Source organism: Mus musculus, chromosome 14 (genome assembly GCF_000001635.26).
Source record: "Mus musculus strain C57BL/6J chromosome 14, GRCm38.p6 C57BL/6J".
Taxonomy (NCBI): Eukaryota; Metazoa; Chordata; class Mammalia; order Rodentia; family Muridae; genus Mus; species Mus musculus.
The window spans coordinates 86809330-86822444 of record NC_000080.6 but is presented as its reverse complement, the minus strand read 5'-3'; the positions used below and the strand labels follow the sequence as shown (position 1 = coordinate 86822444).

The following is a 13115-nucleotide window of genomic DNA, read 5'->3' as shown; positions in this document are numbered from 1 at the left end:
ATTCTTACTTTGGATAATACATGTATTTGATAGACTGGTTCTATATTTTTAAATGATTAGTAATTTGTATTTCTCTTAACGAAGCTTTTTGTTGTGTCACCCAATGAAATAGAAAAATGAAAACTAAAGGCTGGATTATTTTGAATAACAATAACAACATACATAGCATTAGCACACACTAATCCATGTAACTGAACACAGTACATTATAAACCAGCAAAGTGAAGACAGGAATGCATAAACTAGCATTAATATCCATACATCAAATATAATCCTCTCTTCAGACACATAACCAGGTCCAGACATACAAAACAGTTGGGGAGGATTGAAAAAGGTGATGAACTAGAAAGGCTGACAAGCAGGCTCGTGTGGAACATGGAGGTTTTAGTTGGCTCTTACTTAAGAAAGGGAATTAAGAGTCGCTCAGCAAACTGCTGTCCTGTGTCCAGCCTGCTTCCTATTACTCTGTGGATGCCATTCTACCCATTGGTTTGCCTGGGATTAGGCTTATGATTGAGAAATAAAAAGAACAGTGTATGTAACCATATCGTGCTTCGTTAAAGACGCACTGTGCCAATTGAAATTGAAGTATTTTCTTTACCTCAGAGCTTTGCAGACCAATCCATAGCAAACTTATGAAGGGTCAGTAGCATTACTAGTGAGTAATTTATTCACTTTGCCCTGGCTAACTTTATAGAAGAGAAGAGCTGGGGGGGAATTGGGTAACCACGAGCACCTGCATAGCCGCTGGGCTATCTCACATTCCCACTCGGGGATTCGTCTGCCCGTTACCATGTTGTACTGGAACAGAGTGATCCGTAACAATCCAGTCCAAGTGCCGAGTTTTTCCTGCCAGAGTAGAGGGCATCCTGCTCACCTGTGACATTGGTAGCCTTGTAACCCGAGCCTTGGTAATTCTAGAACAGAAACAGTGGGTAAATTTTACAAAAGAGGATTTAGTTATTAATGAACTTACTAGGGTTGTTGTTTCTTTGTTTTCATAAGGGGACATTTTGTAGTTATTAATAAAAATATTTTATGTGAAACTGAGAACCACATGCTTTTGAATCCCTAATAAATTCTGTATGTATTTAAAGTATTTTCCTTCATGGTTGATGAACAATGTTACAAGAGCACAAAAATGCCTTCCTTTTTTCTTTTTTATCCAATTAAAATATTTTTAAATTAAAATATTTAGAAGATAAATCTGTCAGGGGTTTTTGAAAGCAGTCCTATAGCCTCCACATGAGGGTAAACACCTAAGTAAGGCATTCACTGGTGATGTATTAGATCCACATTGTTTGTTTACTCAGAGGAAGCTAGCTTGCTTCTGACAATACCTAATATCCACTCCTAGGAAGCATTGAGAGGTAACTTGAGTTGATGTACTGGGAGACACAAGACAACAAGTGAATACTTAGGCAACAGAAATTGAGCTCAGAGAAACCTGTGTTACAGAAATGCTTACATATTTGAGTATATATATAAATGTTTCAAGAAAGATAACTGAATGGACAAGCCTTTTTTTATGTTTTTTTAAAAATAAGGTCTCTGGAGTTTTATTAAATGTAAGAAAGATACAAGATATTAAAGTAGCTTGAAAACATTGAGATATAAATATAAAGCTTTTTATAGAGTTAGAATAGAGATGAAATAATATATTTTCTAAAGTCGGTATCTATGGTTTATTCTTAATCTGTGATTTTATATTTTATTTTTATAAGACTGATAAACATGCAAAATAATATATTGCTTTCATTTGAAATTAAGTATTCCTCATATGTAGCTTAAAACATTACCCAGCCAACAGTCATTTTACAATTATTCTCAAATTTTAAATTACAAATATATATACACCTTAACTTCCTTTCAAAAACAGGTGAAGCACTACTTTGAGTAACATGTAGATAAAGAAACTAGCCTCTTTTCCAGAGTAAAATCCTGAGCACATTAGATTTAGTAATATTAAAACAATGTGCATACATATGGAAATTGAGTCCAGAGAGGAATAATGGCTAGACTTGAGGTTGCGAGCTACATCTTGCCTTCCATATTTAATTCATCTCGACACCTTCTCTGCCAAGTCATCCCGCCTGCATTGGATGCTTCCACTTCACTCCCATTCAGCTTAGGGTAGCATCCTATTCCAGCATCTCTGAATAGAAACACATTCTCATAGGAGCTATGAAATTTGGCATTTTCCCGAGGCTTGATAGAAGCATGTAATATTGACAGAAGCTAGAACATGGGTCTTCATGAGTCTCGGTGTCTGAATAAATGTGCTTTAGGCACTTAAATGGTGGACACGCTCATGAAAATCATATTTAAAGTTAGTGATATAATAAAACAATATTTGTTACCATTGTGTAGGCCTTCCATTTATAGTATGGAAGTGACGTAAGGCAAATATGTGAATTAATGTATTTAAATCTTGAAATAGCAACATATATTATCCTTTTTACAGAAGCAATTGAGGCAATGTCACACATTTCTTAAGTGCCACATAGTCACTTAAGCAAAATATGATTTAAGATTTCCATCTGATTAGACTATACTATCATTCAATTATATTTAAAAACTCAGATTTTTTTAATAAAAAATAAGTTTGTAAAAATCAAATTTCATATCTTGTATTATCAGAATCAAATTTTACCTTGTAAACTTTCCATACAACATATGTGTGAATGCTTTCTTAAAATTATGAGTATCCAATTACTTTCATTTTATCTTGGAACTTAAAACATGTGTCTAAGGTACCCAAAATTATATTAGTGTGGATGAGCTACAACATCCTATAAAATGAAATGAGATGTATTATTCAGCCCCACACTATTAAACACTGTGGAGAACTTCGCTTATCAGGCCGGTATTAAATGAAGACTCTGGATGATCTATCCTACAATAATTCATCCAACTACCTTAAGGCTCTTAAATTTTTCTTACCAAGCTTTCTCAATAATCCGATGAGCCATTTTCAAATATTAGAAAGTTAAGGAAATATCCAAGGACAAAAAGGATTAAAAAGAAAGAGGAAAAGCAGAGTTGTGAGGGTCTGTGATGGAGACCAGGGCTTACGAAGAATAAGGACACTGCATAAAGCTTTCAAAAAAAGCATGAGATGGTGTGGGGCTGGGGGTAGGATTTATCTAGGATTTTCACCCAGGTTAGAAAAAGAAAAAACCCTCTGGTTACTTACAGAAGAAACATGTAACAGGGTGAGACAATCCCCCCCCCCTTTCTCAATTTTGTAGCAAGTGCCACAAAATATAGATTAAGGAGAATGAATGAACAATAAATATTCAAAACAGTACCTAAGATGTTTCAAAATGAAGAATCTACAAGGAGGAAGTACCATCTGTAACATACAAGATAAATAAATAATGTGAAACTCAAATCTGTATGTGAGGCTGGAAGATGGCTCGGATGGGAGGTGTTTTCACAGTGTATCCTGTTCTTACAGAGGACATAAGTTCAGTTCCCAGCATCTACTTTAGCCAGGCAAAAATTAGCAGTAACTCCAATCCAGGGATATCCAGTGTTGGTGCGCTCCATGACTTCTTGTGCCCATATGTGTCCACAAGAGTATATACAGATATAGATAGTGAGATATTGAGATATCTTGATATAGATATATTCTATGAGTAAAACCACAAGATGCCAAATACAAATCCCCTTCCAAGCAAAAAACAAACTATCATTCTGACATTTCCATGGATATTAGTTACTTCTGGTCAGCAGAGGAGTAAGCCAGTGTCTCCATATGGTGAGAGAGTGTAGCTGTTCTTCTCTTGTGGAAGAGTCTGACAAAGCAATGGCAGAGGTAGGCTATTTATGAAGTATCAGAAAGAAAAGAGTGTGTGGGTGCCCTGTTGTGCAAGTGCCATTCAGTGGACAGCTGTGGGTGTAATTTTTTGCCTTCTAGCTTGTTTGGGACAACAAAGCTTGTACACATTGGGCCAGCTGACCCAATAACTTCAAAGTTTTCCTCCTATCCTTGCTTCCCAGTTCCCAGAGGAAACACTGGGATTCCAGATGCTGTTCCCTGCATTTCTCACACGAGTTTGAAGGTAGCCAGCCTTGCGGGGCAAATACTGTAGCCACTGAGCCATCTCAACAGCCTCTTTCAAATGGAACTTTAAAAACAGATTGGCAGAATTTTTCTTAACAGGCCAGATAGTATTTCAGGTTTCAAGGGTATATTACTCAAAGTTAGTGAGTGACTGAAGCAGCATAGCTTCATGACTAGAGCTGGTTCCCCATAAGGCTGTGCTTAACAGCATATGGTTTGTTGTCCCTTATTTACAGGAGCATTTTTAAAAAAATAAGACTCATGAGGCAAAAGTCATAAAAACAAATGTAAAAAAAATCAAATGGCCTATACAATAAAAAAGTTAATTTGCATACAAAGGGAGACTTATACAACAGACTTATTAGTTGAAAAAGATCTGAGGTTCAAAGACTCTGCTGGATAGTTGGAAGAGAAGGAGGGAAGATAAAGATATGAATTAAATTCAGGGCTTAGATTCCCTGCATAATTACATGAGTAGGATCATGTACAGGCTAGAAGTATCAGGTATAGTAAAATCTAAATTGTAGGAGAGAATTTGATCAAGAAGTACACATAAAGAAAAAAATACAGCACAAGATAAATATATAGAAGGGATAATCCAAAGTAGGACCAAGACAAAAAGAAAAAAGCATGGGGCTTTTACAAGTTTGTTACTAATTTGGCAGATTTATAGGACCTGCCTAGAGCCATGGGATGTGGAAAAGTCTGAAGTGACAACAGTTGCTGGTGAGGCAGGAAGTCCAGCAAGGCAAAAGGAAGGCATGCTGTTAAAGAGAGCTCTTAGAGCAAACGCAGTTGCTTTATGAAAATGAAAAGCTACCTCACCTTAAGCATGCAAATGGAAGATGTGCATGAGGTAGCCCCAAGTGACAATGGAAAATGTTTTGGCTTTGATTTTGGTTCTTTAAAACAGGATTTCTCTGTGTAGCCCTGACTGTCCTGAACCTCACTCTCTAGTCCAGGATGGCCTCAAACTCAGATCCACCTGGCTCAATCTTGAGTGCTGGAATTACAGGGGTGCATCATCACACCTGGCTGACTATGGAAATATTGATAAGCTCTGTGGATAAATCCTGCATGTAACATTATACTGGGAAAATTTGCCAGTTCTTTTCTGGTTATTGGTAAGTCAGATGGAAAGATGCTAAAGACACTTTAGACGCTTCAGTATAGAGGCTGATGTTGATATGGGTACATAGCACCCATGCATTCATTAAGGAACATTCATTTTACTAAAGCAATTTGGAACAATTATTGAAATTGTTTGCCTGACACTATGAAAGCAAGCTCAATAAATTTTTAAGTATCGGTTTTACTTCTTGATCTCATTAACATGGAATTAAAATTTTTAAATGTTGAAGATTTTATAGTGCCATCATTTTATAAAAGCATTTAAGTGGCTTCTGTCAAGAATATGATCATAGGAATAACTTTACAAAAAGATTATGCATCTGCCTCAGATGATTTACAAACACTGACCTTAAGCAACTGAATACTGAATTGTCAAAAACAACTCCAAATCTCATAAAGTACAGAAAATACCTTTCATGAAGTACAAATGGTACCTTAAAGATTTGCAGGAGCCAGCAATGAAGGCGAAGAGACTGTGCTTATGTAAAGTTTAAGAATTATTGTTTATGAATAACATTGTAAATGCTGTTGGGATTATAAAACATAAATTGGCATGGTCATGTCTAAACAACTAAGTTTCTTAGATAAAACTCAGAAAAAAAAGAAAAAGGAAAGAAAACAAGCAGATATAATAGGCAGTTCACAGAAGAGGAAATAAATACAGATGATTTTAGGATTACGAAAAATGATCCATCAATGAACTAGGAGCCAGAGGAATAGAAGATAGAACATGATGTAATAGCACCTACACTGGCAAGATTAGGATTTGTGAACCTTTGCGTGTTGCGTAATCGGGAGGACTATGCTAGAGGTTGAAGTGTATGTTGGCACACCATTTAAAAGCAGCTTACTGTCTTCCAATAAAGTCAGTGCAGTTCCAGGCCTTTGGTTCATCATGTCCACCACTATTTGAGACAGGAGTGATTTGTAGATTTTTATAACCATATTTAACATGAATTAACATTTGCAGTGTGGCCAGTAGGACAGAAACAAAGTGTTGATACATAATCTACAATACATAGAAAAACTTTGTATTGGCCTCAAGCTTTCTTTCACTTAAAAACTGCCTGCCAATAATTGTGTGTGTGTGTGTGTGTACACATAATTTATACTAATTTAGGAACCAGTTAATGACAAGCACCATTAAAGAACTCTTACATCTGTGTAGTTGCTGGTGTATAGACTCTTTATATTCATATCCATATTGTTTATCATAATTAAACAATGGAAACAACTTAAAATCCACTGATAGAATAAATTCAATAATATAGGTAAAATAAATAAAGTGCAAGTTACATCTAAAAGTGCAGATTAGTACTATAAACAATTTTTAAAAAAAAGTTACGAGTTGACACGATGTTGAAATTTTCGTGAAACTTAAAGATAATATAATATTAATCATAACTAATAAGGCATTTGTACTTCTAAATTTTACACACAAGCACACACACACATCTTCATGCATTCACACACTTGTTTAAATTTACTGGCTTTGGACCACTTTGATTTCTCTGAAAATATGTATGTAATGTTATATATTTTAACCATTTATGAAAGAATTGTTCTAACATCAGTTATATTACAAAACTAACTATAGGTGAGAAGAATTAGGAACTCTGTGTTTCCCCCAGTAGTCTCGTGCTTGTTAGCAGAGGTGTGTACTTTGCATCTCATGTATTTGTTAAAATATATGAATATCATTGTGCAGATAGTCATGAAAAGTATGTGACTCTTAGGAACTGGTTTTGGTTATTGGTTTTATTTCAAATAAACAGCCAGAATCTGGCTAAAGTTTCAAACGCCTATATGGTCGCTAATGTAGACTAAGAGATCCACATATCTTTCCAAAAGGCCATGTACAAGAGTGCATCAGGTAAAACATGCACAGAGAAGGTTTGCAGCAATACATAGTTGAGCGCGGTGAGTGGTGTATGTGTTTGCTACATGTCCACACAAGGCCAAGTATTAGAATTAATGTCTCATGGTCAACCTGTTGATATTTCTGAATCAACCTCCCCTACGAGCTTTGAATATAGGATTTACAGAAACCAGAAGCAATTTTATCTAAGACTGTAATCATTCTCTGTTGAATTTTGCTCTTTGAGGTACTTTTATTTCTTATGATTTGGCTTACAAGAAAATCCCAAATGACTATGTGTACTGACTGTGTTGTTAGTTGAGAGCTAAATGCTCATTTATGTGCTACCTCTTGGTGTTTCTCCATCTGAAATTCTCCTAACAGTTAAAATGTCAGAATAAAATAAGTTTTAAGTGAGGTAGACTTTTAAATGAAAATCAATAGTGCATTTTCTCTAAAACAAAATGGTTTTAAGACTACTGTAGATTATATTTCTAAAGGTAAATATTATTTTTATAGGTCTTGGAAAGTAACTTTGAATTTTTATTTCCTAAAGGGTGTTGTGGTTTTATCTGGTAATAGAACTTCTAATAAATGTTCACATTAAGAGGTAACCAGTCATTAAAGTGTAATTTACACTATAAAATTTTAGAAGTTAATGCAATCCATAAATAAGCTGACATACTTTATTTGATGCTGTACTTAATTTCTACTTATTTTCTTCAAGGAAGAAATTCAGCTTTATTCCTGAATGTTTGTGTATCCTTTTATCCATAATCTTCCCTTTTTAACTCATCTCAAAATTTATGCATTCATATACGTGTCTACGCATGTATATACCTATGCACTTTCAACTTTTGGGTGAGGAAGCTTCACTTCATTCTTGTTTGTTTTGGAACTGCCTATTGTACCTGCCTAGCTCATGTTGATTTCCCTATCTGCCATTGGCTTGTACTTGACTGTTATCATCTGCAACACTAGAAAAGTAGAGAAACACTCGCTAACAAATGCTACTTACTGCCCCCACACGCACTCAAGGCTTTCATTACAGTACTTGATCATATTCTCCCAGAATAGGCATGCAGCACACAGTTTGAATTGTCAGGATGGCCTATGAAAGCATCTAGAGTGACAGAAACCACTTTATAGTTTAGCAAGTATTTGGTGTTAATACCAGTTTTAAACTGTGAAGGGTTTGAGACTTTACCTTATGGCTGTTGGCAGAAGACCTGTAACAGAAGCAGGGAATAGTTTATTACTCAGAAAAACAGTTCCTGAGGCTCAATCCTCACAGGGCATTGTGATGAGGTCCAGGCACCAGCCACCTAGATAGCAGCTCGTACTACAAAAGAGAATTTGGAACATCGGCTGGCATCGTTTCACCCTTTTATATTTCTGAACAGCAAAGAAGTTGATTTGGTTTAACAGGATATACTGCCTCTGTCTTCCAAAACTACTCATATAAGCACTTGGGAGTTAACAGTTGGAAAGGAGGTGCTTGGTTAATGCTGCTATTGCTTAGTGTTCTGACTCATAGTTTAATGCCTAAGTACTTCGGAAATGATCTTGTCTTGGCTTGGAAAATTCTAAATCATCAAGCTTCACCTGTCCATTTAGAAATATAATTGTAACCTCAAAGAGGGGATTAAAAAAAAATAGCACTTATAGAGTCAAACATAGGTAACACTGGCCTGGGAAGACAATATAGGGTCTGTTCACTATGTCTCAGTATGTAATAATTTTATGAACTTTTATAGTATCTGAATAAGAAAATCGTAAATCAAGACACCTTGCAAATAGACTGATATAAAGACCACGTGAGGGAGTGACAGCAAACAGGGAAGTCTCTGGTATAGGTCTCATGCTCTCTGATGATATTCTTAACCTTTTGGTTAGTTGAAGCTGGTGGTCTGTTTGTATGTTCTTAAAGATTTATCTAAGAATCACAAGGATGTTAGGTCAGAACGATGGGCAAGCAATGGCTATTAAGTGGGCTAAAATTAGCCCGCCCATGATAAACTGTAATTAAGTTCTGGACCTGAAGCATTCTCCACATTAATTGAAATTCTAATCAGCTGTTCAGCCTTGCAGAGAAAGTTCCAGATGAGGTCTGGTCCTTTCAAGAACTTACATTTACATTAACACACCTTAGCTCTTCTAATCTCGTTACCACTATCTCTCCCCTTTTCCATCTCTAAAACTGAGCACCTTGGTGGGCACTTTGCTCTGCTTGTAATGTCTTCTCACAAAGCGTCCATTAGTGCCTTAGTCAGTATTCTATTGCTGTGAAGAGATACTGTGAAGTTCACAAGTCTTAGAAAAGAACGTATTTAGCTGGAGTCCTGCCTTCAGTTTCAGAGGATCAATTCATTATTACCATGGCAGGCAGGAATTCAGCATCATGGTACTGGAGCAGTAACTGGGTCCAGCATCCTGACCCTAGCAACCTGCCTAGCTCATGATGATTTCCCTATCTTCCATTGGCTTGTACTTGACTGTTATCATCTGCAACCCTAGAAGAGTAGAGACACACTCACTAACAAATGCTACTTACTGCTCCCCCCCCAACACACACACACACTCAAGGCTTTCATTACAGTACTTGATCATATTCTTCCAGAATAGGCATGCAGCACACAGTTTGAATTGTCAGGATGGTCTATGAAAGCAGAGAGAGAGATACTAGGCTTAACGTGGGTTAACACGACACACTTCCTCTAGTCACACCTACTCCAATCTTTTCAAGCAGTTCTGTTCTCTGATGACGAGGCATTCAAGTATACAAACCTTTGAGGGCCATTCATTTTCAGACCACCACTCATAGCCAGCTTCTTGATTTCTACATTTCAGTTTTAATCAAACCAGAGGTAGGCTTTATCTAGTAGAAAGTTACTTTATAATTACTGTGATGTATGTTTGTTTGTTTGTTTTTCATGATTTGGGTCTCTTTTGTCATTACTTGTTTTGATTATTTTCTTTTTGCAGTTATGGAACATCATTTTTCCTTTCCTCCTGCCAAGCTCTCCCTATACCTCTCCCTCTTGTTCTCTTTCAAATCCATTTCCTTTCCTTTTTCATTAATTGCTGTCACATACATAGGACATTTCTTGTACTATCTTTAGGTTTTAAAAAGATGTTCTAGTGTAGAAAAATAGCTCAATCCCCTAAATGCTTACCTCTTAAGACTGAGACTTGTGTTCATGTCTAAGCACTGAGATTAAAGCTGTGCATGTGGAGTGGAGAGCTCCTTTAATCCCAGTGCTCAGAAGACAGAGACAGGCAGATCCCTAGAGCCTCCTGGTTTGCACTAGAACTCACTTGGGAGGCAGTCGAACCAAAATGATGGGTTGCAGTTCCAGTGGGAGGTCATTGAGGAAGGCACCTGCCACCAGAACCTGAGCTCCACATTCATGGATGTGCACATGAATTGCCACATGTGTACAGGCAAATGCCAGACAGGTACAAAACGGAATGCTTATGCCTTTCAATCAGTCCCTGTCTGTGATATGACCTGTGAGTACTTATCCCAAACACTGCAACAAATGAACATAGAACCAATGGGCTGGGATGTCGTTCAGTTGGTAGAGCTCTTGCCTGCTTACAGCAGCCCTAGGTTCAATCTCTAGAACTGCATTTATAAGAAAAATATTAGGCTACTTTCTTGTAGTTTAATTGTATGCTTTTAAAATATTATTGGTAATTAACACGTAACCTGTTTGTTTTCATTGGCACTTAAATGAACTCCAGTCTGATGTAGTCTGATGCCATGCTGTTTGTTGGTACTTAGAAAATTCCACCCTTACCTGCTGATTCTCACTAATGCCACACAAGAGGCATTGCTTGATTGGTATAAAACTTAGAAATAAGAAATTAATTAACTAATCACATATCCATTGAGATCTTCTTTTCATTAGCATGTTATTGGTTTGGATCAACAGTTGCAGTGTTTGACATTGAGACCTCAAATATTTATATAGTTGCCTTTATGGCATTCTTTTCTATACAATATATATATTTCCTGAACATTAGATGGAGATTTCATCCCTGTTTAACCTTTCTTCAGCTACTTCCCTTAAAGTTGAATAGCTTACAGAAGAGCGTATATGGAAAGCTCGAAGGGAGATTTTCTTCATATGTTAGCAAACAGATTTGGTTTGTATATTAAATGCCTTTTATTTTTAGTTTCTATGTATCTTTTACCTTTTAGATAATTCCACTTACATGCAGGTGCTTTGAACCTAGCAGAGCATTTTTAGATGCATGTGTAACAAGGCTTTATGTGTACATATTACATGACTGCTGCTCATGTAAGAATTAAATGTTATCTGAAAGGGTTGTACCTTGTGTTGAAAGAACCTAGTGGGGAAACCCCCACTCAATTCCCGTTCGGCAAGCATCCAAGAATCACGAACAGACGACCATCTTGATGTAAAAGCATGAGGTAGTTTAATGACAGAGCTCCAGGCTGACACATATCTCCCGCAGGAGATAGAGGTGTTGACCACATGGTGGAGCCATAATGGTGGAGCTCCGGTTCGAAACGTATCTCACACAGGAGACAGTGGTTTCGACCATGGGGCTTGGAAGCTAGGGGTTTTTATAGAAAAGGGGTGGGGTTGGGGGAGGAATTGGTGTGGTTTCACATGATTGGTCCATTTAAACATCAACAGACTGTCAGAAGGGCGGGAGATAGGGAGGCACTAGGCAAGTCAGGACATGTCCTGGCATGTCCTGGCCTGTTCTGCTATGTTCTCAGTCCCAGGTTTCAAAGCTCACAAACAACTCTTTGGGCTATTTGACATAAATTACATGAGTCACATGTCTCAAGTTTTATTTCCTTTCAGTGTGTGATTTTAGATAATTTTCTTGTGGAATCTGGTTAAAATTAATAATTTTTCAAATTTTACTTGTATTAGCTAGCATTAAAGGAAAACATCAAAAAACGAGAAGCAGCAGAAAAGGAGAAACGTGCCAGGATAGCGAAAGAGCGAGCAGAGAAAGAGCGACTTGAACGCCAGCAAGAGAAAAAGCGCTTACTAGAAATGAAAACTGGTGAGTGCATTCACCTTCCCTGTTCATGCAGTGTACATGTAAGATTCATACGGTTCTTCACTTGTTTCTGTAATTAACTGTAGAGTGTGTCTTTCCTCACTGGCTGAAGTGTATTCTCTTCCTTTATCGTTTTCAGGATAACAAGTCTGTAACAGTGCTTGTCTACATTAATACCTTTACATCCATAAGAAACTCCACAGGAAGTTCTGCAGGACATAGACTGATTTCTTCCACTGAATATAGGATAGGAGAGAGGAAAAGTGAGGAAAAGAGGAAATTGCTTAAAAGAGACATAAATTACGCTGGTATGCGTGAGCTTCAGGCTGAGTTCAGTCTCCATAACTTGGAGGGGAGGCAGAGAAGAAAGAAGGGACTGGTAGTGGGTAGAGGAGACAAGGAGAGTCAGAGACTAGAGAGACAGCTACCAGTTGTAATCACTATGAATAACTGTAAAAAACAGTAAAGTTTGAATCCATCATTTCTTCTAGACACAATTTTGTTGCCAGCATGCTTCAGTATTCTTCCAGCACTACTCCTGAAACTTTCCAGACAAAAAGACACAATGTTAGAGGTTTACATAAAAATAGCCTGTGTTGACTGGGGCACAGGAGCTCTGTGAAGCAGGATGACCTAGGAATAGTGCTCTGTGAAGCAGGATGACCTAGGAATAGTTTCTAAAGCTGCATCTCAGCAAGGGGGGGGGGGGTGGCTGTCTGTCTTCTCTTCCTGTACTACAGTATGGATATTTCTAACTACAATGAACACTTTTTGACAAATATGATTACAACCTTACAGAAACACCTATTATATATTTTATAAAGTTAGATGCATCATATTCTGATTTGTTTTTTATGTATCTCATTTTACTTTATTATTCCTTAGATGACTATTCCTTTTTTTAGTAAGAGACAGAAAAGGTTGTAGATCCAGATGGCAGGGGAGTGGGCGAGGACCTGGGAGGAATATGAGGATAGGAAACCATAATCAGAATATGTTTTTTTTAATA

General features: G+C 37.1%; 1 protein-coding gene across 3 annotated transcripts in view; it reads left to right on the top strand.

The window, feature by feature from the left end:
- Diaph3 (diaphanous related formin 3) overlaps positions 1 to 13115 on the top strand; it is a 485891-nt gene that overhangs the window by 318803 nt on the left and 153973 nt on the right. For all 3 annotated transcript variants that reach the window (NM_019670.2, XM_011245123.2, XM_006519312.4), the window contains one exon: positions 11974 to 12109. In NM_019670.2, coding sequence (NP_062644.1) covers positions 11974 to 12109 — 136 coding nt within the window. The remainder of the gene's footprint in view (positions 1 to 11973; positions 12110 to 13115) is intronic.